This window comes from Crocuta crocuta, unplaced genomic scaffold, assembly GCF_008692635.1.
Source record: "Crocuta crocuta isolate KB4526 unplaced genomic scaffold, BGI_CrCroc_1.0 scaffold130, whole genome shotgun sequence".
Classification (NCBI taxonomy): Eukaryota; Metazoa; Chordata; class Mammalia; order Carnivora; family Hyaenidae; genus Crocuta; species Crocuta crocuta.
The window spans coordinates 2,625,400-2,653,285 of record NW_027527920.1 but is presented as its reverse complement, the minus strand read 5'-3'; the positions used below and the strand labels follow the sequence as shown (position 1 = coordinate 2,653,285).

The 27,886-nt window shown below is 43.8% G+C and overlaps 1 protein-coding gene across 6 annotated transcripts; it reads right to left on the bottom strand.

Moving 5' to 3' along the window:
• Positions 1-84: 84 nt before the first annotated feature.
• Positions 85-27,070, bottom strand: PARP6 (poly(ADP-ribose) polymerase family member 6). 6 transcript variants are annotated; one of them, XM_077746140.1, is made up of 24 exons: positions 27,001-27,070; positions 25,690-25,956; positions 23,629-23,826; positions 22,946-23,023; positions 22,091-22,185; positions 21,609-21,669; positions 21,279-21,369; positions 20,756-20,822; positions 18,381-18,530; positions 17,013-17,223; positions 16,444-16,497; positions 14,604-14,699; positions 13,649-13,741; positions 12,885-13,010; positions 11,554-11,619; positions 10,574-10,641; positions 9,044-9,092; positions 8,682-8,794; positions 7,916-7,988; positions 7,143-7,212; positions 1,517-1,596; positions 1,057-1,120; positions 809-893; positions 85-472 (listed from the first exon to the last, which is right to left on the bottom strand). In XM_077746140.1, the coding sequence occupies exons 3-24, from the start codon at positions 23,629-23,631 to the stop codon at positions 370-372; spliced, it is 1,896 nt and encodes a 631-aa protein (XP_077602266.1). In that variant the 5' UTR covers positions 23,632-23,826; positions 25,690-25,956; positions 27,001-27,070; the 3' UTR covers positions 85-369. The 6 variants fall into 6 exon arrangements, with proteins under 6 accessions (XP_077602266.1, XP_077602275.1, XP_077602282.1 ...); XM_077746149.1 differs by having other exon boundaries at positions 8,682-8,791; XM_077746156.1 differs by having other exon boundaries at positions 17,073-17,223.
• Positions 27,071-27,886: the final 816 nt, after the last annotated feature.

Genomic DNA, 27,886 nt, shown 5'->3' with positions numbered 1-27,886 from the left:
CCAACCCTCAGGATATTTCACTCTCCCCACCCGACACCCCATCTGAGGACTTGGGGCAGGTGCTGGGCCAAGGCTAGTCAGACCACAGTGATCATATCCAGTCCACAGCACCTTCCATTTTATTGTTTTATTTACAAACGGGGTGAAGTCAACTGGGAAAATCAGGAGTAGGGAGTCAGTCTGGGCCATCCAAACGTGGAGTGGTTCCTGGGTCAGTCTCCACCATGAAGGCCGCCTCTTCTATCCTTTTCCTGCCCCTTGGTCATGGCCCCTTGATTCCTCAGGGCAGCCTCGCATGCTGCCCCTGAGCCTTTGTATGAGGGCAGATGGATCCTGGGGGAACAGGGTGGTACGAGGGCTGGGGCCCCCTCAGTTTGTGTAAACCTGAGTTCCGATCACACGCATGATTTCCTTCTGTATCTTGGGGTCCTGAGTATTAATGTTGGCATCGCCCACCTGACCATCCTCATATCTGCCAAAGACAGGGCAAGTGTGAGCACAAGAGGGAGAAGAATACCAGAATAATGTCAACAAGTGGAACTGTATTTGAGGTGTGGCCATTCCATCCCAGAAGCCAAAACCCTTTCTTGCTACTCTTTAGGGTGGAAGAGATTCAGCTTATTGGATTTCCTTGAAACAGATCTATACCCATCCCCATCCTCCACAGGGAAAGTTCCAGTGCCAGCTCCACTCAGGAAGCCAGGGATAAGTCTCAGATGACAGGAACAGACTTTCTCAGTAATCACAGCATCACACCCCCCACCCCTCATTCCTCAGAGTAATCCCCAAGGTACCCTCCTAGACTTACACAAAGAAGAACCGTGTGCAGACATGGTCAGACACAGGGCACACCCAGATGTTCCCATGCTTCTGGAGGTCCTTAGATGTAATCACTGGGAAGAAGGGGGCCAGAAATTATAATGCTTAAGTCACACAGTCCAGGCAGGGGAGGGAAGACGATGTGTCAACAACACCCTCGGCTGAATCATGTAGCAGAGCTGCACCAGAAATAAATGTTGGGGACACAGAAATACAGGGATTGGGTGAGCCACCTACCTTCACAAAGTGCTATACAGTTTAGATTCCGACTCTGCAGGAACCTTGACTGAATGGATCGGGTCTGGAAGAGAAGGACAGCAGAGCCAGGTGGACTGTTACAGCTTTCCCTAGGCAGGATGTTTAGCTGTTGATGGCTAGGGGTGTGAATAAGGGATATCTGGGGCTCCCAGGCACCACCCCCCCCAAATTTTCACCTATCAGTCTGACTGGGTCCATAGCTTCCATCTTTACATTTTCATGTCATTGCATTTAAACTCAGTCTCTTCTTTTACACTTATGACTGAGGCCACATAGGACTCTGGAAGTGTGTTCATCTTCAGACATGCCGGATTCCTTCAAATGATCTTCAAACTACCCACCTCCCCCACCATTTGTTTCCTATCCATCTCTGTATCCTAAACTTATCCCAGGGGAAGGATTCTGCCTGCCTCACTGGAACAGTGCCAACTAATAATACCTGGGGGATGGTATTCATCCTGTTATATCTCTGGACCAGCTCATCCTTGGAGGGCATCCTGTGCTGTCCTTTTCCCATTCCTGTCATAGAACAACAAATCCAGTTCACTTACCCACTCCTCAATCACACAGTTACTAAAATGGCTACTATGTGCCAGGCACTGAGCTAGACACACAGTAAATAAAATAACAAGGTATCTGCCCTGACAGAATTTAGTCTAGTGGAAACTACAGGCAAGGAACAAGTACTTACAACACAGTATGGCAAGAAGTGTGATGAGGAGAATCTAGAACAATGTGTGAGCTAGAGAAGGGGAACTAGCCTGCCCTAGGGTTTTGAAGAAGGCTTCCTTTTTTTTTTCTTCTATGTCTTTATTTTGAGAGACAGAGAGCAAGCGGGGGAGGGGCAGAGAGAGAGGGAGACACAGAATCCGAAGTACGCTCCAGGCTCTGAGCTGTCAGCACAGAGCCTGACGCAGCGCTCGAACCCATGGACTATGAGATCATGACCTGAGCCAAAGTCGGACACCTAACCGGCGCCACCCAGGCGCCCCTGAAGAAGGCTTCCCAGTGACAGCCAGGAAGAATTACCTAAATGAAGAGGAAGAAAGTGTTCTGGCAGAGGTAAAAGGACATGGAAGGTCTGGAGGAAAGAAATCATTGTGATTTAGCTTATATGGAGCATAGTCAATGGAAGGGGAGCAGCAACAGATGATGTGGAAATGGTGAGCCAGGATCAGATCAAGCAGGCCTTATAGGCCATGTTAAGACAACTGGAGTTTATCCTGAGAATATCAAAGAATCACTAGAAGTTTCAAAGATAGGGGAGGAACACATGAAATGAGCCAGGAATGAGGGGCTCACGAGAGCGGTGATATCAACACATCGGATCAATGCCAAACTGAGCAAAATGAGTGAAGAGGAAGCAAGCAGAGCAAGTTAGATCTGCTCTAGTCTCAAAGTTACATAGAAAACTATGACCAGAGTCACTGAAAAGAAAAAGCAGAAAGCACAGCAGGTAAGTGATGAATCATTTTCCACAAGTAATCACAATGGCAACAAGCTTGAAGAATCCTGCTTTCTTTAGAAAGTCCTCCCAGACTTGAGGAAGCGGTGCCAATTCCCTGCAGTGTCCCCCTGTCTAAATCCATAAATCCTCTGCCATCCTTATCCCCCAGTGAATAGCCCTTTTTATAACATTTAGACTCATTCCAGATTTTTCTTATTTAGATATGAAACAGTGCTTATGTGCCCCTACTCCCCACTGTTTTTGGCCCGTGACTAGGACTTTAGTCTCTGTACTCAGCTTTCTCACAGGCCTAGCCTTATCACAGTCACGTGTGTGTGTGTGTCTGTGTGTCTGTCCCTGTTTGTCTGAGAGGGAGATGGATGAAGATGGGAAATGATGCTACGCTTACAGGCCATAAGCAGGGCCCCTGTCCCACCACTCCACCTTGGAACATTGTATTACAAATCCCACTCTCCTTCAGTTCTTGGTTTTGTGATAGTCATGGTGCAGGAGTGGGGATGCCCGGACTGACCTTCCTCACTGCGCGGGCCGTCAACCCCTCATGCACTCACACTAAAGTCCCACGACAGATATATGGCCTGAACAAAATGAAGGGCAAGACTTAAACTCTTCACTTCTTCCTCCTGAGGGTGCAACACTTACCACCCCTCTATTTCCACTTTCCCCATTAGCCTTAAGTAGGTTTAGCTCTGAATCTAAACATCATGACCTTCTCATCCTGGGTATTTCAGTGCAAAATTCTGAATGAAATTCCCACTTAAGTTCTACCCCAGAGGATAAGAAAGAACAATATGATTTCAATGGCTGGTCTTACAAATGGCCCTCTGATGCAATCCAAATCTTGTCCCATCTGAATCCTGCTGCACACTGTCCTGTTCATATTGACCCAATGATCTTCTGACAGTTTACCAAGACCAGAACCTGAGAAAATGGTGGCCAGAGTAATCCCTGGGTGCTTTGTGTCCAGAGTATACCCATATCAGAAATCTCTAAACAGGACTAAACAAACAGATGGAGTTTACCAACTCCTTTCTCACTGGCCCTCATTTTAACCCACACACGATGGCCAAGTCATTGGAGTGGAGGCTCCATTAACCAAATGGAGGCTCTCTATTTACATCAGCTCCCAGACAGCACCCAGTACCACAAAACTAAGGATACCCTGAGGAAGAACAGAGAAAACCAGAGTAGAATAGGGTATATGGAAACATGTAAGATGGAATTGGTTAAACACTAGAGTAACTACAATAAACTGGACATCTGTATGCATCTCACATTATAGTGACTCTGACATATCTGTGGGCCCTCAGAGACTCAGTCATTCAAGCAAAGCCTACTCTGTCAGTCCAATATAGTGATAAGAACACTGGCCCAGAAGGTAGGAAGCCTAGATTCCAATCCTAGGTCTGCTACTCACAGCTGTGTGTAAATTCTCTGTGTATGAGCTTTCCTAACTGTAATGTAAGAAAAGACTAGATGAGATGATCTATAACTAAAAGTAAAATTCTATGCCATTTTCTAACCATAATCAGTGGGCCTTTGCAAGAAGGAAAAGGATGGTGTCCTATGATGTTTTTCTGTAATTAGTAAAGTGATGAAGAAAGGTAAGGAGTCAATAGAGATTCATGGCTCCATCTACCTAAGGTATTCAGGCACTCAGTAGTAAACAAAAGCCAGTGAGAGAGGGGAGTGGGAAAGAACAGGGAGAGAATAGACAGGAAACAAGAATTTTGTGGGCACCAAGAACCAGGAGAATCTCACTAGCTGGAAAACAACAAGAGCTTAATGAGGGAAGCTCAGGCTGGAACAAAGATAAAAGTTGAGGAACCTAGACAAAAAAGCCAAAAAGACTACACCAACCCCAACCCCACTTTGCACCCCAGGCACAGAATAAGATTCATTCACACATTCAATTGGTATTTATTGGGCACTTACCCTGGGTGGATGAATCATCAGGTTTGGTTCATGACACACTATCATATATTTATTTATCATCCACTATACCTATAGACCCAACCTATAGACTAAATCCAAGAACCAAAACTTTACTACTGATTTACATCAATGTGCTCCTACCCTATCCCAACTATCTGCCTCTCCTTGGGAGGTAACCACTATCCTGAAATTTCTTTAGTTTTATCATACATACACACACATGCACCAAAATTTTGTTTGCTTTTAAACAATATAAAAAAGACATTATACAGTAGTCTTCTGGGCTTGCCTTTTTTTTCTTTAGCTCAATTTATTACTAAGATTTTTCCATGCAGTTAAGTGCCACTATTTATCCATTTTCATTGCTAAACAATAATCCACTCTGAGATTATAGTAAAGTGTATTTATCCATCCTCCTGATAATCAGCATTTGGGTTGTTTCCAAGATTTGCTATCGCAAACAGTGCTGCTTTGAACATTCATGTACACCTCTGGGTGTATATATGCAGGAATGAAAATGCTGGGTCACTGGGGTAAATTTTCTCAGCTTTCTGAAATTAAACACCAAATGTTCTCCAAAGTAGTTGTACCAATTTATATTCCAATAAACAATAAAAGAGATCCTGCTGATCTACAACTTCTAGGACCATCAGAGAGGTATTACCAGACTTCTTAATTTTTGCCACTCCACAAAGGTGCTAAATAGTAGTCATGTGGTCTTCATTTTACTTCCTTGATTAATAGTTCAGCAACTTTTCATATTTTTTGGTCACTTTTTCAGTGAAATGCCTGTTTACATCATTTGCCTATTTTTCTACTGGGTTTTCTTTTTCTTACTGATCTTTAACATTTTAAAGGACATTTCTGGGGTATCAGGGTGGCTCAGTTAAGCATTCAACTCTTGGTTTCTGCTCAGGTCACGATATCACTGTTGCTGAGGTCAAGCCCCACAATGGGCTCTGCACTGGCAGTGTGGAGCCTGCTTGGGATTCTCTCACTCTCTTCCTGCCCCCTGTCTCGTTTGCTCTCTTTCTCTCTCTCAAAATAAATAAACATAAAAAAACGTTTTTATTACTAATCTTTTGGGGTAACTGTGTCTTCTGTTTTGTAGCTTTTCACTTTCTTAAAGTATCTTCTGATAAACAGAAGTTTTCAGTTTTAATAATATTAAATTGACTTATCTTTTATGATTCTACCTTTTTTCATTCTCTGGATAATTTTATATAAAACTGTAATAACTTGTTTGGTTTGGTTAAAGTTTGGTTTAAGATTCACTTATAAACCTAACTGGGCTTGGTGAGTTTTTTGATTTGGTTGCTGCTGCTATTGTTAGTGTAGTTTAAAATTTAGAGACATCTCTAGTTCTTTGATTCTGGATCTAAGTTTTCTTATCTTTATAACAGTTACAATTACTAGAGAGTACTAAATAATAAAATAAATTAAAAATATAGCACTGTAGGGGCACCTAGGTGGCTCAGTCGCTTGAGTGTCTGATTTCAGCTCAGGTCATGATCTCACCACTCATGAGTTCGAGCCCCTCATCAAGCTCTGTGCTGCCAGCTCAGAGCGTGGACCCTGCTTCAGATTCTGTGTGTCTCCCTCTCTCTCTACCCCTCCCCTACTCATACTCTGTCTCTCAAAAATGAGTAAACATTTAAAAAAAATTTTAAAGAATATAAGCACTGTCGGGGCGCCTGTGTGGCTCAGTCGGTTAAGCATCTGACTTCAGCTCAGGTCGTGATCTCACTGTTCGTGGGATCGAGCCCCGCGTCGGGCTCTGTGCTGACAGCTAGCTCAGAGCCTGGAGCCTGCTTCAGATTCTGTGTCTCCCTCTCTCTCTGACCCTTCCCTGCTCACGCTGTCTCTCTCTCTCTCTCAGAAACAAATAAAACATTAAAAAATTTAAAAAAAAAAAAAGAATAGAAGCACTGTCTCCTTCATATAGTAGATATGCAATACATAGTAGCTACGTTTTATATAGGGACTGTGTAGAACACAAACAAAAGAAGACCGAAAAGGAAGTAAGACATGAACCTGGAACACTGAGAGAGCTCCAAAGCAGATTCGTTTTCTGAATAGAACAAACCTGGACTCATCTCCTGACTAGAATATGAACCTCACTCATGCGTTATCTTTGGACTAAAATGCTTTCTCTTCCATTCTTATAATAGTATGTAATTATAGACAGTTTAAATTTTGAAAGGTAGTTGACAGGGAGAACAATGTCTCCAGAAATGTAAGCCAATGGAAGATACTCAAGCATTCAAGTGTATTCCCATATAAACTCTCATCCACATGTGTACATACACCACCTATAATAAGAAGCTATTGCCCACACCAAAAATGTGTTCTATGAAAAGCTTCATTTCAATCTCCCAATTATTTCCTAACTTATTCTCAGAGCCAAGCTTCTACAATGAATAAGACCATCCCCACAGAGAAGAGGACTTCCTAAGAGAAAGGGGGATAACTGGCCTCACTGTGTAAAGAATCTAAATTTCTAACCAGAGGATGTAAAGAGACAGATTATGTATCTATGACTGGGAGAGAGCTGACATAGACCAAGTATCCATGACGGAGGAGGAGGAGACAGCAAAGAGTATGTATTCACAAAATGGATGCGATGTAAATAGAGTCAAGGTAGCCAGACAGTATTTCTTACCTGAGTATCCAAAGGAAATACTGGAGATGGGGCTCAGGTAGATGCCTTTGCCATAGGCTGCTCCATGCAGCTTGCAGGGAAACACCAGGATGAGCAATATGAGCCTGGGCCCTCCCATGGCTGTATGTTAGGCAGCCACAAGGCCTATCCAGCCCTCTGTCCCTCCAATTACCTTCTCACTGGTTCAGATAACTCTAGGAACTTACTCTTGAAAAGCTGATTGGCTGAAAAGTGGATGCAGGTTAACCCCTTTGCCCTACTAGATACTGAGGTCTTGGAAAGTAAGGAGTGGCAAAGCCACTAGTCACTCCCTCAGAATCCATACTCTTGTCCCCAGGCTTTGGTACAAATTCCAAAAAAGGAACTGCAGAACAAGTATCCAAGAGGAGGAAAAATAACCATCCCCTGGAGTCTCATAGGAAGAAGAAATAAGTCTTTTATATCAATTTTCTGAATGAACAGTCACATAAATTAAAAAGCTTTGTCTAACCAGTTAATTCATCACAGTAGCTGTAGTCAGCATTTCACATTTCTACCTACTGCTATAATCCCATTCCCAAAACTACCAAAAAACACAGCCTGGGGTCAAATATATATCAGCCATATTCATTCTATACAAACAATCCCAACCTCTTTCCTAGGGAAGCCCCCCCGGCAGGCTAGCTTTGAGGATGCTGAGGCAAAAATCAGCTCAGTAGTCTGGAGCAGGCTTCTCCAAAACTGAGTGGGGCAGGGAGCGGAATGGAGAGAAAGGGAAAGGTGCACAGCCTCACCTGCAGTTTGGTGTAGGATGCATTGACCAGCCCATTGCGCAGGATCGAATGCCAGTTTTCAATGTGGGACCCACTGTAAGGCAGGGTAGAATACATGTCTCTTCATTGTATGAGATTCCCAGAAGCACATCCGAGACCACCACACCCACCCATTCTCACCCACACAGGACACGATGAACACAGATACACCTAGCAATGGATATGCACATGGAAACAGTCACAGGGATGCAACATATGTGTGTGTGGCTAACTCTCCATCTTAATTTCCAGTACCATCCTTTTTCCTGTGCTTCAGCTAGTCCCATCCTAAATCAACTGCTGGTTCAGTATTTTCACCTGCCTATTGTCCTGATATTTCAAGTTAAGCAAATTCATTTCAAAATCAACCAACTGAGCAATGATCCCAATATGGCTGCCAGTCCTAACTTCACATCTATTTTAAGAAAAAGGTACCACCACTCCCTTCTTAATATTTCTCTCACTTTCTCTCTCTCTTTTTCCACAGTTAGGCATAAATTGCTGACTTCCTTCAAAACAGCTTTCAAATCTATCTCCTCCAGTCTGTTCCCTCAACCACATCTTTTTATATGTAAATGTCATTTCTTCTCAACTACAACATAAGTAGCTTGAGAGTAAAGACTGTATCATATGTATCTTTCTACCCTCTACAGCACCTACCACAACAGCATTAAGAAATATCTGACTGATTGGTTGGANTTTCTTGTCTTCCTCCCTACTCCCCACCCCCAGTCCCCACCCTCCTCACTGGAAGGCAAAGGTGCTGCCGTAGAGCTTCTTGGCGGTCCGGAACCGAGCCTCCTTGGCAGGAGGGCTGCTCAGCAGGAGGAACTGGTGTGAGGTGTGCATGAACTTCAGCTGCTGCCCAGGGTGGGGGTCGGGTCAGGAAAACAGAGAAGAAATGGAGATCAGGGAGGGAAGGGTTGGGGATGAAGAGCAAATCAGGCTTGCACTGACCCCAAATGAGGAGCATATGCTTAGGCCCAGAGACTACTGTGGATGGACAGAGCTAATGAGGCAAGTCTAGGATCAACGTGGTTAGCTGGTTTGGAGCCCTTCCCTGTCCCTCACCAGAAATTTAAAGAATTTAGGAGGAGAATGGTCACTTACCCTGCTGAGAGGTAGTTTGACAATGTGTGACCTGTTGCTAGAGATGATCCTAGCATGAAACAGAGAAGAAAGGAAAGGACAGAATGAGCGTGTCGTTAGACCATCCAGAACAAAGCAGTACTCTTGCCATACCCCTGGGAAAACAAGTAAGGATTCCAGAGCTGTTGGACTTGTGTGAAATGTCCAGGTCACTATCCAGATATTCCGGTTTGTGGTAACACTTATGTATAAAAATGTAAAAGGGAAACTACTGACCAGAGATCAGCTACCCAGTTACTGGGTAAACAATGAATCAAAGAAAAGACATGGGTGAAAGGGAGACTGCTACATCTAGAAAGAGAAAAGAATAAAACAAAAGTGGGCGCCTGGGTGGCTCAGTCAGTTGAGCGTCCGACTTTAGCTCAGGTCATGATCTCATGGTTTGTGGATTTGAGCCCCACAGTGGGCCCACTACTGTCAACGCAGAGCCCACTTTGGATCTTCTGTCCCCCCTTCTCTTTCTGCCCCTCCCCCGCTTGCGCGCACAAGAGCGCACATGCTCTTTCTCAAAAATAAACAAACATTAAGATAAAAGAAGAGCACATAAGATCAGCCACAAAAAACAATAAATTAGAAAGCAGGGATCTGTATTAGCATGGTGACAACTTATACTTGGGATTTAGAAACATACAACTGGGGCTCAGAGGAATCCTTCAGGGCTCTTGAGCTTGGGAAGGAATGGAGACAAAGTTACTGTTTGGGCTGGAGAAAGACAAAGAAGAAACTATAACAACTCTCCCTACGATTCAAGGACAGACTGGTCTGTGTTTTGGCTCAACTCAGAGGGCAGGAGAGAACAAAGGCATAAAACATTGAAGACTCCGCATGGGAGTGTTATCTCATATAGTGGATACAGTTTGTCTTTTTTTGTGCTTCACCCATTTTCTTGTGATGCCATCCTGGATAGTCTATGCCTGGTCATTCCTGATGCTCAGAGGGAGCATGTTGCATTGAGAAAGTACTGATGTCAAAGGCTGACTAGGAAAAGAGGGAAAAGCTATACAATAGCAATCAAGATTAGGGAAGGAGGGCAGGGGGTGGAGGGCAGGAGAGAATTTTCAAAATCTTTGTTCGAAGGGAATAATAATAGTGCCTCAAAGGCTCTGGACAGTCTACATCAACAGGGAAGGCCTTGAGACAGGGAAAGGGAATAGAAGGAAGAGACAGACCTCTCTGGATGCACAGAAAACTTAGCTGAAACAGTATTAACTCCTATACCCAAAGAGTACTATTGGGAAATAAGAAACACCTAAAGAGAATCTGAGACATCGTGTCAGAATTTGTGAGCTCCCGGTAAGCTCTGAGTTCTAATCAAGACCAAGTATATCAATAAAACGCCAAGAAAAGGCAGCCAGAAAATCTATAGCCTCAGGAAGGATGCCGGAACTGTCTCTAAAAGGTGTAGGTTCCATGACTAATACCATATCCCCTGCCACCTCTGCCCTCCCCTGCAATCCCTGAAGGACAAACCATTCTATCCATATCACTTACCACTGCAAGAGAGGATGGGCCAAGGGATCCAGCTTGTCCATCTGCTTCTTGATTTCTAGATATGAGCCCTGTTAAGACAAAGGTGATAAAGTTACCTCCCAGGAGAGGTGGGAGCCCTCCCACTTGTGACAGACTAATCAGGGCCCAGGGCAAGGCAGGCACTGAAGGCCACACAAAGGCAAGAGGAGATAGGGTTCCCACCCTCAAGGAGCCCAGTCAGATTGGGAAGACTCATAAATAAATATGAAAATGACTGAAAATGCTTACAAAACAACATGCAGGTGGGTCTCCCTCATTTTACGCAATTCCTACAGCTCTAAAAAGTTGACTTTAAATAAAAAATAAATAAAATCAATGTCCCAGAAAGATTAGGCTAAGGAATCCTGTGGTAAAACTTTACATAAAGCAAAGAGTCCTTCTGACAAGTAAATCATCCCTCCTAGGTATATCTTATGTGTTAATCTGAACTGTGATATATAGGATTTGCTGAGAAGAGGCCCACCTGTAAATGTGAGTACAAATGAATGTCTATTCATGCAGAGATTGCAGACGAGGGGTGGGGAAGTCTGGTGAGGGGCAGCCTTGAGTCAAAGGATGGTCACTGCTCCATGTTGCTGCCCCACCCCTAGAAGGACAGAAGATGTAGGCCCCTGGGGCTAGTTCCTTACATCCAAGCCCCCTCCTCGCCCTCCCAACCCTGGGCAGAAGTCTTTCCCTCACTTCTCTAATTCCCTAAGAATTATGGGGAAAACATTAAATATGAACAACTTGTGAAGGAACTGGCAGCAAAGGTAAAAGTTGAGAGAAACATCAGGAGTGAAAAAGAGAGTAACAGAGAATAAGGATTGGGAAGGCTGAAGAGGGAAGACTAAAAAAAAATTCAGTGAGGAATCTGAGTAGCACTTCTAAATCTCCACTCCAGTCCCATGGATTCCAAGCACAACAGTGCACTTAAGCAGGACAGGCAGAGGGCAGAATACCTGGGTCATCTCCCGGATGGACATCACACTATCCAGAGCTTTTTGAAGTCGCTCATAATTCTTCTTCTGTGGGGAATCAATGGGAAGAGAAGACCCAGATGAAGAAAAGTGGAGGAGAGTAAGATGTGATGAAAAGGAGGGCCAGATGTACAAAAGAGGTCTAGGCCCCAGGGAAACAGTATGACATGTCATGGAAAGAACACAGATTTAATGTCAGACAGTTCTGGAATCACATACTAGTTCTCTTTTAACAGCTAGAAGGAATAAGGTAAGTTACTTAACCTCTTACAACCTCAGGACCCTGTGTGTAAATGAAGATTAAAATTACACTCACAGAGATCATTCCGAGGAATAAATAACATACGTAAAGAACTAGTATAGTGCCTGATACATAGCAGTAAGAGTAATAATGAGGCATTCTGCTGGGTACTTGTGATGGTTAATTTCATCAACGGTTAATTGAGTTGATCTCACTGGGTCATGGAGTGTCTGAACATTTTGTCAAACGTTACTCTTGGTGTGTGTCTGTGAGGGTGTTTCTAGATGAGATTGACCTTTCAATCAGCAGAATGAGTAAAGCAGATTGCACTCCCTTCATTTGGGTGGGCCTCACCCAATCAGTTGAAGATCTGAAGAGAACAAAAAGGCCCAGTAAGAGGTAGGTAGTCAGCTCTGCCTGACTGCTAGAGCTAGGACACTGGTCTTTTCCAACCAGTGGACTGGAACTGAAAAATCTGCTTTTTGAGGATCTCAAGACTGCCAGCTTCTGGACTGGAATTTACACCATTGGCTCCCCTGGGCCTCCAGCTTGCAACTGCAGATCCTGGGGCTTCTCAGTCTTCATAACTATATGAACCACTTCTTTATAATAAATCTCTTTCCCTATATATCTCCTACTGGTTCTGTTTCTCCAGAGAACCCTAGTACAGTACTTTACATATGTGATTTTTCATTTTTACAACAATCTGCAAAGTAGATATTATCCCCTTTTTACAGACAAGGAAACCGAGGTACCAAAAGGTTAAGCAACTTTTTTACACCATTCTGCTAGGGAACAGTAGAACCTCAAAAGGAATCCAGGTCTGTCAGGCTCCAAAGTCTATACTCTTCCCTGGTATAGCAAATAATTCTTCTCTCCTCCTTCTAACAAACTCAGTTATTCATTGAAACAGCTAAAGCTTAGGGTTTAAAGAGTCCCCAAGAACCAAGTGTTGCATTCCTTCTGTCCCTCATTCCAAGCTGTTATATACACTAGAATGACAGCCTATAGTCTCCCATCTCTTTCATTGTTTCTATTCCTTAGCCCTGACTTTTTCCCCATGCAACAATACCTTGGGGTTAAAGGCCAGAGTCTTGGGATCAGTGGGGTCCACCACAGAGGGATAAGGCTCAAAGATGATGCTCTTTCTAGGGGACTCCAAAGCTGCCCTACACATGGCCACCAGCAGATCCACCACCTTAGGCAAAAGAAGAGAAAGGGGGCAGAAGCTAAAGAGTTTCCAGTGCTGGGAGTCACATAGTATCCGGCATAGGTCTATCCACCTTTGGAAGCTCTCAGCACTTCTCTCTGCTGTTCTTTCTAAAAGCAAACATGTTTATGGTTTTTTCCCTTGAAAACACAGGCTCTTCATAAAAATTCAAGTAAGAACGATGTAAAAAATGACTAAAAAAAGATAAAAATCAGCCCTTGCCCCCAAACAAATCTCATTCCTCACAGGCACTACTGCTAAGTCTGAGGTCTACCTTTGCAGATTATTTTTCCTATGGAAATAGTTATTTTATTAAATAGACAATTTTAAAAAAAGAACTATACTGCACATACTGTTGTCTTTTCTTTTTTATATGTGTTATAATTTTCTACCCATAAATACCAGCTGTATGGTATTTCTATTGTAAGGACATACCATGATTTCTTTAACCAAATCCCCACAGGTGGAATCGTATCCATTCTTTTCTCACTATTACAAACAACAGTACCACAAACACCCTTACATATGAAAGCATTTCTGGAGATTAAATTGCAAAGAGGTGACACTGCTAGGTCCCCTCGCCCTTCTTGATACCAGCTCCCCAGCAGCTTTTCCCTCTCCCGTACCTCTGCTCCAGTAGCAACCTCCTCTGCAGCTCCGGACATGACTCCCAGTGTGTAGAAGGAGAAAACACACAGCTCACGAGTACAGACGGCTGGCTGAACGGACATATTAAACAGAGAGTAGTGGCACAATGTGTGAAATAAGGTGATGTTATAGGGAGACAAGGGTAAATCTGACCTTAGACAATTCTAGAATGAGGTAGGACTTTGGGGCCCTCTACGTCATGAAAAAACTATAAATTAGTCTTAATTAAAATGCCTTACTTGTAAGATTGAGAGTTAATGCAATCTCCTCTATGAAGTCTTCCATGACTTCCCTAGGTAGTTAGATGCTCTCTCTTGTGAGTTTCCACAACACTATTCATATCTCTTCTACACACTGACAGTGCATTGTCTGTCCACCCACCTAAATTTGGGAGTCCTTGAGGACAGCCTCATACGCAATCATCTTGATCAGTATCTTAATATCTGATCCCTATTTTTAAATGTTAGGTAGGGATTATATCTTCAAAAATATTCATATATCCTTGGGGTGCCTGAGTGGCTCAGTTGGTTGAGCATCCTACTCATCACTTTAGCTCATGTCACGATCTTGCGGTTCATGGGACTGAATCCCACATCGGAGTCTGTGCTGATAGCACAGAGCCTTCTTGGGATTCTCCTTCCCTCTCTCTCTCTGTACTTCCCCTGCTCTCTCTTTCTCTCAAAATGAACATTTTTTAAGAAGGACCACTAGAGAAGTGATAATACATATTAAAAAAATTCATACATTCTCATCTTTCAAAACAGGACTGCTGAGATTTGTTTTCTGAGGAAAAATAATTACACCTAGAGTCTTAAGAATTATGGATAAAATTCTACCTTTACCATAGACCCAGGAAGAAAGGAAGAAAGGAGAGATGAGGAGAGAGCCTTGGCTAAGGGTGCAAGGAAGAGAGTCACAGATTAGGGCACATACCTTGAGCATGGACCCATTCTGGAAGACATGCTGTTCATCACACACCACACAGTACTCATTCAACGTTGGAATCCTCTGCTCTGCATACTTCATGATCTGGGAAGAGAAGATCGTTACTAAGCCTTTTGGAAGTGCAGGCACAGATATAGGAAGTAATATGAGCTTCTTTTCCAACTACTCTTCCCTCTTCCAGGCCTGTGCCTAAGGCAGACTCTATTTTTGGGCCTTGCACTTAGTCTAAGGACCCAAATCTATAGCTACAGCAATATACTATAGTAAAAATAACACCAGCCATGGTTGAAGACCTAAGTTAAGATCCTCCCCCCTCCACCACCACTACTTGATACCATATATAACTTTAGCCAAATTGGTTAACCTGAGCCTTGGTTTCTTCATTTATAAAGTGATATTATTCACCTCATAGAGGAACTGAGATTACTGAGAAAATTTTCATGAAAGTGTTTTATAAATGTTAACATGTACTAACCAAGATTAACCTTAGTTGTAGTAATTAAGACTATCCATCTGAGACAGATGAATATTCAGATCATGGCAGGAGGCCTGAGAAGCCATTTCAACTACCAGAACAATCAGCCTACCCACTGGTCAAAGCCATAAATGCAACTCTGTGCTGGGAAGAAAGCAAAAATCTAGAGCACATATGGCAATATGCTAAAGAATTTTTTAAAACACTCTGTCTAGGGGCATCTGGCTCAGTGGAGCACACAACTCTTGATCTTGGGGTCATAAGTTCAAGCCCCCATGTTGGGTACAGAGGCTAGTTCAAAACAGCAACAACAACAACAACAAAACCATACTCTGCCTAAACATGACTTTTTCAACCAGGTACACTTTTGTATAAATCAAGTTGTTCCCATTTCACATACTTTTGGGCTGGTAAAGGGCTTTTATTCACTCAGATGTATTGAATGCCTACTATGTACCCAGTTTGCTGAATGGTCTCCTTGATTATGCAGTAACATAGAAAGATTGTCTTCTCAGACCCTAAAAGCCAACAAGGGAGATGTGACATGTATACAAATTAATTACAACTCAAGGCAGCATATGGTACACTACACATAGGTGCCATATAAAACAAAAAGCATCTCAAGGGTTCAGTGATGGGGCACCTGGGTGGCTCAGTCGGTTAAGCCNCTCTCTCTCTCTCTCTCTCTCTCTCTCTCTGCCCCCCCCCCACTTGCAGTCTCTCTCTCTCAAAAATGAATGTTAGAAAATTTTTTTAATAAAAATTAAAAATTAAAAAAAAAGTTCAGAGAGAGGAAATATCACTTCCAGCTAATAGGGCTGGAGTAATAGTGAAGAATTGTTTGGAAAGGTAGCATTGACCCTTGACTGCAACAGGCAGATAACAGGGAGGAAGGCCAGTGGGAGGAATGCTGTGAACAAAGACAATTAAGATGCAAAAATGAAAGAAAGCATGTCCAGGGAACAAAGGTTTTAGAAAGAAATCACCTAAAAGTAGCTGAGCAGTGGAAGAGGTCTACTAGGGAAAACTGAAGACCACTTGAACAAGGATGTCGGGGATCTGTAGGGAGATCAGTGTCACTCCCTCTCCTATCTTGACACCTATGCACTTAAAATCATTTGGCACTTGATCGTCGTGGTCTGGCAGTGTTGTCCTCCCAGTGATGCTGTAAGCTTCTTGAGGATGGGAACTGTGCCTTCTTTTCTCCTATCCACACACTACTTCATACAGTTCTGGGAGCAGAGCAATTCAGGAAATATTTGTTAACTGACTGAAAAGCTGGGAGATGTTAGAGGATCAGATTGGTCAGACAAGAAGGGAATGGCTTAGGAATGAAGCTTTCGATTCAATTACCTGGACAAGGAATCCATATTCCAGGGTGGGGATATTCTTGCAGTGACCACTGACCTGATGAGTAAAAAGACCTCATGAGCCTTCTATGAAGCGAGTACCTAGACAGAACTCACACTCATCACCTAGGATTCTCCTAAAGTAGCTACGCCCTAGGTCCCATTAGCCTAAATAATCCCATAACCGAAGAGAAGACCTTTAAAAATTTTTGCCAAAGGTTCTTGAAAAGGACTCACCTGTCCTTAACCTTTTTCAAGGTAGGTAGATAAGCTAATACAGCAGCTGATGGCCAAGTTCTAACCACAACCTAATAAAATCGTACATAACATTTTGAGATGCCCAAGCCCAGACTCCCTACTTCATTGCCTACTATCAAAGAAGCTTGCCAGATAGTTTGGATATGTTTCAGCTTTTAAAAAATGTTCTTCATTCTATCCATTCAGGATAGATGCCCAAGTTTGATTTAGGATGCCTGAAAAACCATACTCCCACCTCATTTTGAGAAGCTATACTTCCACATTTCCATTCCCACCCTCCTGACACCCAAGTCAAACCCTCCCCAGCCCATGTACCAAAGGAGAGGTCCGTGCTGGGGGAGGGAGGCCCACGTGCTGGGGGCACAGGAGACCTGCCTGGGGGCTGGGAGGGTAGCCAAACACCTCCACTTTGGGGTTCTTCATGGTGCAGGAGATAGAACGGTTCATGAGGCGCCCAACTCGAAGCTCGGGTACACCCAGTTTGCCTTTCAGCATGGAGTCCTGTATGATTGGGAAACTGGGAGACCTGGAGAGAGAGCAAAGGGAAGTTATATAACTGGGATTCAGTATGAGCCCTGGAAGAATACTAGAGATAAGTGGGTCCTAAGCCAGGATGGGTAAAGTGACCTACCCAGCCAAAGAACTCCTATTTGAGCAAAGTTACACCAGATCTTAAACACATTTTTTAAAATGTTTATTTATTTTTAAGATTTTAAGAAAGAGGCAAAGTGCAACCAGAGGAGGGGCAGAGAGAGGGAGACACAGAACCTGAAGCAGGCTCCAGACTCTGAGCTGTTAGCACAGAGTCTGACGCAAGGCTCGAACCCACGAACCATGAGATCATGACCTACAACAAAGTCGGACACTTAACTGACTGAGCTACTCAGGTGTCCTGGATCTTAAACACTTTTAAAACAAGTAGATCACAAACCTGAATTGATTTTTATGTCATTATTTGTGTGTTCGTCAGACTGCAACATGGAGGACAGGCAGAGGCAAAGTCTTGGTCAATCTCTACAGCACCTAGGCCAGGTAGGGACTGATCCCCTGGACAGGATGCCTGTTTCATTTACTCGGTGTGTGTATGTGCATGCTGTGTGTGTGTTTTTATACATTAAAAGTACTAAATGCCATACTAACCAACAAGTAGTTGCAACCCCAAAACCCTGATGTCTGTCTGTCAACAACAGTGCCTGGGAAACTACAAATATGGGTTTGTATTTCTTTGGGAAGATCAGAAGGCACCAGGAAGGACAATGTAGGCCTGGGGACAAAGAATGGGACAGTATTTACTTCCAAAACTTTGATAATAAATCCGTGTGCCCTTTCACGAGAGAAAGGAGTTGGTGCCTTTCTCAAACTCTGCCTTCTTAGAAGAGGGCAAAAGGATGAGGTTCAAAGAAAAAAAAGACAAAAATAGCATATATTTCTCCAAAAACATACCACAAGCAAGGTATTGTGTTTTAGATGAAGGACAAGGTATAAATATTGGTGTCAGAAGTACAAGGATAAAGATACCTAAGAGACAAGACTATGTGTGAGGTGTTAATAGTTAAAGGTGCAGAATTCAGAGAACCTTGGGAAAGAGCAAAACAGATTAGTTTAAGTAATCAAGAAGATGGAGTAGGAGCTCAGACAAGACTAAGGTCATTAGAGATGATCTGCTCCTAGAGGAACACTTACTTGGGGATGGGTGAGAAGATGCTGAGGCCAGCTCGGAACTTCTTGATGGTACCACTTGCCTTGAACCAACTGTGCCTCTTTTCTTGCTGAGTCTTCAAGAAATCGTTGCTGAGATGTTTCCATTGTTGGGATGTGAACATACCCAGGATCCTAAGGAATCAAAGACAACAGGCTTACAAAACTCAGGCAGAGGAGTAGGTCAAGAAATAGAACTATGAAAAGCAACTAATCTAAGAACTAATAAGATAAGTATTATCTTAAACTTATGGCTTCCAATTTTAGCTGGGCCCTCTACTAGTCTTACCAATCCTTTTTTCATGTGTCTTTGATCAGCTCTCTCTGGCATTACTCTAAGCTATTACTGCAAATCCTTACCGCTTTCATTAAGCACGTAACTTCACCTACGGCTGAGAATCTCTTCCTTCTTAACAGAGAAAACTGAAGCCATCAGTTACCAGCTCCCTTAATTTTCCAAACCTACTACAAAATCTATTTCTGTTTCTACTCTTACCTCAATCCCTCCATTCTCTGGAAACAAGGTGACCGAAGGGCTATTTGTGTTCTAGATCTCAGCCCTTTCTTGCCTCTTTAGGGATCCTGACCCATTAATTATCCCTCTCTCCTATCAGTTCCTTTCCTTAAGTCTACAGAAAGTTTTAAGTTTCTGCACTTCAGTCTAGCTACATCTCCTCCTTCCCCTCCAATCCTCACCTAAATATCTCAGTCCACACTGATTATATCTACTTCATTGCCAACCACTCACTTCTCAACTCCCTGTATTCTGATTTCTACTTTTACTTCTTCATTATGACTACTCTCGCCTCAATGCTAAATCCAACAAAAACTCTTAAGTTCTCTTACTTACACTCTCTGGCATCTGACCCTTCTTGCAGAAACTGTCCTCCTTGCCTCCTGTGATACCATTCTCTTCCTATTCTTCTCCAACTTTTTTCACCTACCTTCAATGTTTCTTCTTTCTCTGCCCACCCTGCTGGTTTCTTCGGTATTTTGTCTGGATGCTAAAGGCTGTTTTGCTTTTGATCTTATTTTCTTTTCTATGCTCTTCCTCAGCAATTTCATACTCTACACTGGTTGTAATTTCCACCCATACACTAAATATATTTTCAACTCTAACCTCTCCTGTTACATTATCTATATACTGAGTACTTCCACTTGAATATCCCAAGGTCACCTTTACCATGCTTAAAATGGAACTAATTATCTAACCTTATCCCATAAACCTGTTCCTCCCCTATTTAAATTGGCAGCGTTACAATTTACCGAGACATCTACGATGGAAACCTAAGAGTAATTTTCCACCATTCCTTGGCTCTTATGACTACACACGACATATCCACATCAATCTTCAAGTCTTACTGATTTTATATCCCACAAATCTCTCTAGTCCACCTTTCATCTCTATTCTCACCTATAATCACACTTTGGCATAGGCCCTCATCATCTCATGTTGGGACTTCTACAAAAGCCTCCTACTAAACTACCTTTGGTCTCTTGTCTCACCCTCACCTACCTATTTTACACAGTGTTACTGGAATCATTTCTCTAAAACTAAGTCTGACCATGGCCTTTCTTTGCCTAGAACCCTTCAACGCTCCCACTGCCTAGAAGATAAAAGCCCAAGATCCTCTCTGACTTGGACCCCTTCCTAGTTCTCTGGCTTCAATTCCTACACTCTCCCCTTGTATTTTCCTAGCAACATTTAACTACTTGAAGCTTCCTACACACATGCTGCTTCACCTGACTATGCCCTTGCAAATGTTATTCACGCTCAGAATCTGTCTGCATAGGCAACTCTTATCCATCCTTGAAAACATGAATCATCTCCCTTTCATTCATTCATTCATAGCCTTCCACCCGCCACCAGATTGAGTCACTCCTTACTCTACATTCTTTCTAAACCTTACATATTCACTTGTAATAGAACATGTGTCCACTGGACTCTATTTGGAACTTCACTGAAGGTAGAATATAGAATTCATTTATTTCTCTTTGTATACCAAGACACTCAACATATTTTATAAACTATCTAAGCTCCTAGAGCCCCACGCTGAGAAAACCACAAGAGAAAATATGAAGAGCATGACCCTAACTCCAGAGTTGTACTTTTCCTTAAATGGTAAGTACTGAGGAGCCCCCCTCTCACCTCCAGGAGGTCTCAAGGCCAGACACCCCAGAACCAGAGGCTCTTCCACCTAATCATAAATTTAGCTTTCCAAATTTATTTTAGTCTTTCTTAGGTACATCTCAGAAAGATATTTTGGGGAGGAAACATTGCATCCAAGGGTCTGCCTGTCCATCTGTATGTCCATCTCCTTCCCTCACGTGTCTATAACCAGAAAGATCAAAGTTCTTACTTTTTCAACTGAAGACCCAGCCCAAACCCCTCCTTATTCGATGGCTGGAAAACCTCAATTGATGGTTCTGCAAAGAGAAGAAAAAGCTCCTAGTATATACATATCTCTCTTTTCCTGGGAGTCCAAAGCCCCATTTCAGTGGATGAGTTTCCTCAGATTCTAAGGGTACTCTTATATAGTAGTGATGGAGAAGGAAAACATCTGAAGCAGAAGGTAGATTCTGGGAGCTGTCTGACCCATTTCAAATCACTTCAACTTCTATGAGGAACTTGAGGAGAAGGGATGGGACAAATAATATCTGGGGACCAGAGGAAACAATTTCATTAACCAAGAAGGCCTTTAGGGGATGGCTCTCATGTGACAGGGAATAAGGACACCAATGACAGGAAACTGAAAAGCCCTCATCAGGGGCCTGCAGTATATACCCAAGCTTTTCTCTGGCTCAGTTAACTTAGGACTTTGGATTAAACCATACTCAGAGTGTCTACACTTGTCCATACTTGCCCAAAGTCACTGCCTTTACCTGGTCCATCAAGGTACTGGGAAAGAGAAAATCGCAGCCTCAACACAATAGGTTCCGTTCGGAGGACTTTCCAGGCTGTAGAGACTTCCTCCTAAAAGAGTAAGGGAAAGTTTCCACTTTAGCAACAGAGAGGAATGGACTTGGAAGTTTTCCCTATATGACACACACATGCACATGACAGTACACACCACTGTCTGCTGATGGTCTAGGAAAGACAGGGATGAAGAATATGTGCTCCAAATGCAGCACTCAGGAACAAGACTCCTGGCCTACATGACAAAATCCACAAGTCCAGCTAGACATGTTGTTGCAGGTACTAGCACCACTTACATCGAGGAAGCTGATGTTGATGTGGAGGTCAATGTCCACGTCATCGATAGTTCCATATTCTCTACAGAGATACAGGTGAGACTCATTAAGGGAGAAAGAAGGGAACAGAGACTGGGGATGGAGGGAGAACTGAGCCTGGGGCCAGGGAAGAGTGGAAGGTAGCACTGTATCTAGACTTAGCTGCAGTCTCAAGCCACTTACACGATCAGGGTTTTCTCCAGGCCAGAAGCCTTTCTTACCTCAAAGGTGAAACTATCAGCCTAGAGGGATCTAGGATAGAGAAGACTTCTAAGAAAAGTGGCTATATGTCCCTACTCAATGCTGTCAGCTAAGCTTAAGTATTCTGAGCAACCCGCACTACCTATCACTAAGCTCATAATATATCCATGTCCACAGACCCCCTATTATACCCTAAAAATAAAAGACCTTTAGCCTCCTAACAGCTCAGAAAGAAGTGGCTTGCTTCTGAAGTGGGGTCCCACCTGATGGATACAGAGTTCTCACTGTAGATCTCCTTCACGGCTTCAATGTCTGCATCAAGCTGTGGGTGTCGATACAGGTCAGCCGCACAGCTCCCCTGAGTCAGCAGCAAAAACAGTGGGGAGGTTTGGGAGGAGGGAAAATAGAGGGGAAAAGAGGGATGGAAAATAAAGAGCATGAACAAACACCAGGAGCAGGAAAATTAAATGGCAGCAGTACATATAAGCAAAAAGCCTGCTCTTATGAAGGAGCTCTTGATGGTGGCCCAAACCACCAATCACTTGCATACAAGTCTCCCTCCATCTCCACTCTAGTTAGCTTCCGTGGACCACCTGCAGGCCTTGCTTAATGAGTACACAGCCTTAAGTTTCCAGCTTTTCCTCTCAGACTCTGACCAGGGATACTTAGGTATCCCTTCTATGAGAACTCAGAACAGGCTGAAGAGTACAGAATTTAACTCAGGTGGTTCCCTGTGAAGAATCCAACATTCCCGCTCAGGACTGTGCCCTGGGTAGTGATGGCATGAGGCAATCACCGGCAGGATATCTTTTTAAAAATTTGGACCTTGATGAATGGAATAACAGCCACTGGCTGGTGAAGAGTCAAAAAATCACTATTTCCAACCAAGAACATATGGGTAGCCTCCACGTACAGAGGATGTAGTTTACTCTGGGAAAGGTACGAGTCCCAAGTAAGAGCAAAAATATGAGATCAGCTCTCACAAGTCAATGTTCAGACCGCACCAACATTGTATCCTCATTTAATCTCTGCTCCAGAATAATCTTTCACTACTTGATAAATTCGGAGAAGCACACATTTAGACTATCCAACATGGGTCTTAGGGGCTGTAATCTCACCTGAACTCCATAGAGAAATTCCTCTGATTCATTATCTCCCTCCGAATCATCATCATTCCAGAACTGGCCTTTGATGTCCTAGTGATGAGAAACAAGGATACAACCCTTTGTTGGATCCCTATTACCCCATGAAACAGAGTAGGGTGACAGGTTACAAAACGGATTCCCACATACAATGGGAGGTCCTTTGGGATAGAATAATTGAGGCCCTATTCCCTTTACTCCTTTCACCTCACTCTTTGGGAACATCTCAGTCTCTTCCTGAATCTGGTCATATCCATGGCCTACCTTGGGAGGGATGGAGGAAAACAGGGAATTGGAATTTTGGCCCTCTTGACCCGAGGCTCTGGTAGCCAGGGGAGTGGGAATGCAGACTTCAACATCAATGTTGATTCCTGGGCATATCTAGGTCCTAGCACAAGCTGGCCTCTTCGGGATCATTACCCCAAAGCAGCTCCCATGCATACCTAAGCTCTTATCAATCCCTCTCTCTTAGCTCCCCTTCCTTCCCAAGAAAATCCACCTGTACACACACCAAGTAATACTGTCTCCTTGCTCTTTCTCCTCCTTTCAACTTCAGATAAGCACTCTACCTTTCAAAAGGGTAGGAGGGAGAATAACAGGAAAAGGTGTCCCATCTCTCCCTAGATGACCAGTTAGAGAGGTGGGCAGTTAGTTCTCACCATTGGGTCAGTGGGTCACACACAATCCCAGGTCAGTGCTAGGCAGCACCCCTCCATACCACCAGCTGAACCCAGGCCAACGGGATGGGCATTTAGGAGGCCACAGAGGGAGACAAGGGAGGGGGTGATGTCAGGGGCTGACTGTAGATCTGCTGGGGATGGCAGGCTCTGCTGTTGTGGTGATAACAAGTCACTGTCCTGTGGAAAGTAGACAACAGTTGGTTTCATCACCACTTAATAGCTAGATGGTATTTACACAGGCACACATGTTTATGGATATGCTTTTATTAGACAAATGTACAGACACTTGCACAGAGACATACTTGCATGCATGTACACACACTTATACACATAGTTTTTTAAAGATAATGAGCCACCAAAGCACTTTACAAACATGAGACACTACTGTTCCGTTTAAGCTTGAAGAGTTGGGATTGGAGCAAGCCCCTGCCTTAGACCATAATGCTGGATCAACCCCTGAAGCCAAAAGTGATGGTGACAGGACCAGATGTTATCTACTTTGTCTAGTCAGTTCATTCTGGAACATTCTTCATAGTGCCAACCCCCATTAGAATCAAGATTCTTTTGAGAATCTTTACACCTATTTATTCAAACTGAATCATTATTTCTTATTAAATATCAATATCCCTAGAAGCCTTCACCTGACAATCAAAGCTAACTTAAAAAGTCCTCAACAACACTGAATATCCCCTGGTAGACGTGGTCTGAGCGGTCTCATCTTGGAACCTACTCCCCAAATGAAAATGCAATGATGATCTAAATAAATAGTCAGAAAAACACTAACCCCTAGCCCTTTCACAAAATTTAAGAACCACTGTCTAGGCCTTCCTGGCGCTGCACATATCTGTCTCACCCACTCCAAGCAGAGGTGCTCTTGGTCTCTAATATGGTTCTACTGAACCTTAGGTTTGAAGACCACAGTGGGCTTATGGATCTGCAGCATCAGTATCACCTGGAAACTTGTTTAAAATGTAAATTCTCAGACCCTGACTAAGACCTACTGAATTAGGAACTCCAGAGATGGGGTCCAGTAATCTGTGTTTTAAGAAGCCCTACAAGTTATGCTGATGCATGATAAAATTTGAGAACCCCTGTTCTAAATCCTTGTCTACTCCAGGGGCCTGTAGTCTATTCCTCAAATACTAACTTAAGCCTGGCAACTAACTGATCCAGGATGAAGACATATGGCACAATGCCAGGACATACACCATAGCTGTCCTCTCAGTCATAGTGCTGCCTGACTCATCAAAAACAATATGCAAAAGGAAATTACAATTGAAGTTCTTAGAGATAAAATAGTCTGATACCTGAGATTTACTTTCAAATACTACTCCAGCCCCAAAAGGACGATATGGGTGTATGGGGAGGGGGATGAAATAAATATGGCAATATATTAATCATTGATGAATCTGTGGGATGGGTACATGAGTTTCTTATACTCTACTTTTGCATGTAGTTGGAAATTTTTATAACAAGTTAAAAAAAATCACAGGCTACTCTTGTACTTTTTCAGGGGCTCTCACTAAAAAGACAACTCTAAATGTGAACAGGAATATTATCCCTGAAACTCCACAACTGCCTCCTTGCTCTTCTTTAAACATAACAAGGATATTCCCACCACTTTGTCCCTGCTGTTGCCTCTTCTTGGAATGGTTTTCAGATATCCATATGGCTTGCTCCTTCACTCCTTTGGCTTTCTGCTCAAAGGTCATCTTAACCATCCTACAGAAAACAGTAAAACCTCAACACACACACACTAGCACTCTCTATCCATCTCCCTTATCTGCTTTATGTTTTTCCACAGCACCATGCCCTGACATACAAAATGTTTGTTTGTTGTATTTATCTCCCATCAAAATATAAGCTCTGTGGTGGCAGAGGCTTTGGCTCTTAACTTCTATGTGGTCAGTCCCTCAACTCATACTTATTGAATGAATAACCTGTCTGCTGGATATCTAAACCAAAGGGGAGATACATACACGAACCTAAACATGTCTACACATAGACAAACATGATTTTAAAAAACAAGACTCCATTCACCTTCAAGAGCAGCTGAGAACTAATATTATGAAGATCTGAGGGTTGAACTGGGTTTGTGAGATTTGAAAATAAACAGTCAGGCGCTGATCTGGATGATCACAGAGGAGTGAAGAGGGAGGCACTAATGTCCAGCGTGGGCGGTCTTGGGCTGGGTGGTAGGATGTTGGCAGCGTAGGCCAGAAGTACCAACTTTCTCAAGGTCTTTGTCACCGTAGAAGTCAAGAAAATGTCAGCCTCTCTCCAAGGGCTGTTGCTGCTTGGTTTCTGCTGTTATCACAAGGAGAAAAAGGTAGTTCAGAGGGAATTTTTCTTGTCCAGGGAAGAAACAAGTCAGAAACTACCATCGTTTCCAAACCAGGGTGTTTCAGTGGAAGGGACTCCCATCTTCTACTCTCAATGCCCATTCCTCTGGAGGTAAAGAATGGGTTTGAAAAGTAAAGAAAAAGGGAAAGGAGGGCGGGGGGGGGGGAGGGGGATGGGTGAGGAAATTCACAGAATCACAGACATCTGAAAGAGGAGTAAGCCTAAAAGATGATCTATTTCAAAGCTTTCACGTTATACATAGAATACTCAATTGTAGAAAGGCCAAGCAAGATGCTCAGCATCAGTAGAGTGGAACTTGGACTTAAGTACATTTGACAGGTCCTAATTCATCCAATTGTCCTATAATGTGGTTATGACTAATCAAGGGAGCTGTCTAATGAATTAAGCAAGAAGATCTATCTGTTTTATCTAAATGGGGTGAAGGAAGGAACCTTTCAAGAGAGGCTGGGCCAAGTATACACTGTGTGAAGAGTGCCCAATGAAGGGTGCTGTTCAGCTCAGTGTTTTAATTCGGACGATGGCAGCTAACACAAAGCGCTTGACGGTTTGCAAGGAAACCGACCAAACGTAAATAAGCCTCAAGTCTGTATCACAAAGGTCTTTCCCTAGGTCCACAGGCGCTTCTCGGCTTGACAACTTTTCACCTAGTCAAAAAGCCTCCAAACCCAATGCTTAAACTCTGGGTTTAACTCCCAGCTTTGTAGTCCTGGGAAAGCGGGCTACTCCTCTCTATATCGAGTGCTCCTTTCTCAGAAAGCCCAGGCCACTGAACAAAGAGTGCGGGGGAGAACCCACGGAGGGGCGATTCTCGAAGGCGAGCGCTATCTCCGGTACAGCCCGTGGAGGGCAAGGTCGAGGTTAGCCCCCAAACACCGGCTGCCATCCTCGCTTCCAAGGCAGGCCCCGAGGCCTCCCGGGGGTGGGGAGGGAGCAGCCACAGCTCTTCCCCGGTTTCCTACGGAGACCCCAAAGACACCCAACACCTGCCTCCCGGGGAAGAAGCTCTGTGCCCGATTTGTGTCGACAGCCGCCCGGCCTTGAGCGAAGCCTGTCNGGCGCGCAGAGCCACTCTGCGCACGCTCGCGCGGCGACACCGGCGTCACGTGATGCGCTCCTGGCCAATCGCCGTGCGGCCTGCCTCTGGGCGCGCCACAGCCCGGGACGCCAGGCTTCCGACGCTTGCGCGGTGCTCGCTGGTTGGGAGGGGCGAGAAGCTGAGGGGTGGCGCCTGTGTCTTGGGTTCGGGCGGGTGCGTGGAAAAACAAGAGGGGCTCTGAGGGTACGGGAGAACCTTCTGAAAGAGACAGTTGGCACTTGGCGCCCCGTGTGGTTAGGAGGAATGAGCAGGGAAGGCAGTCCCCGCTGCCTCTCCTTGTCAGAGGCGGGGAGGCTGATTGAGGTTGAGAAGGGCTTCCTGAGACCCCAGGGGCTCTAAGAATCTCAGGATCGCAAAGGGAAGTCAAACACCTCATGGTCTTTTCTTAAGGTTAACTCACTTGCTCCCCTGGTAACTGTGGTGTGCCAGAAAGCACTTTGGCCTTCTAGTCAATCAATCTGGGTTCAAAGCTTGGTTTCTGCACTTACTGTTGAAGCCTCAAACCACGACTTTCACTTTCTGGGTCTTAGTTTTCTCATCTGTGAAGTGGGGACGATAAGACTTTTTACTGGGGTGGTTGTGGTGGTGAGCATAAAATAACAGCTCGAACCTTATGAAATTGCTGTTTGGCAGGCTATAGTCAAATACCTGCAATTTTATACGGTTCAATATGATACATACAAGAACCCGCCACTAGGAAGCAGTCCAGAAACGGAAGCTGTATTTGTGGTTGTGGTTATTGACCTCAGGCATGGCCAGATCTCCCTTCATCTTTAT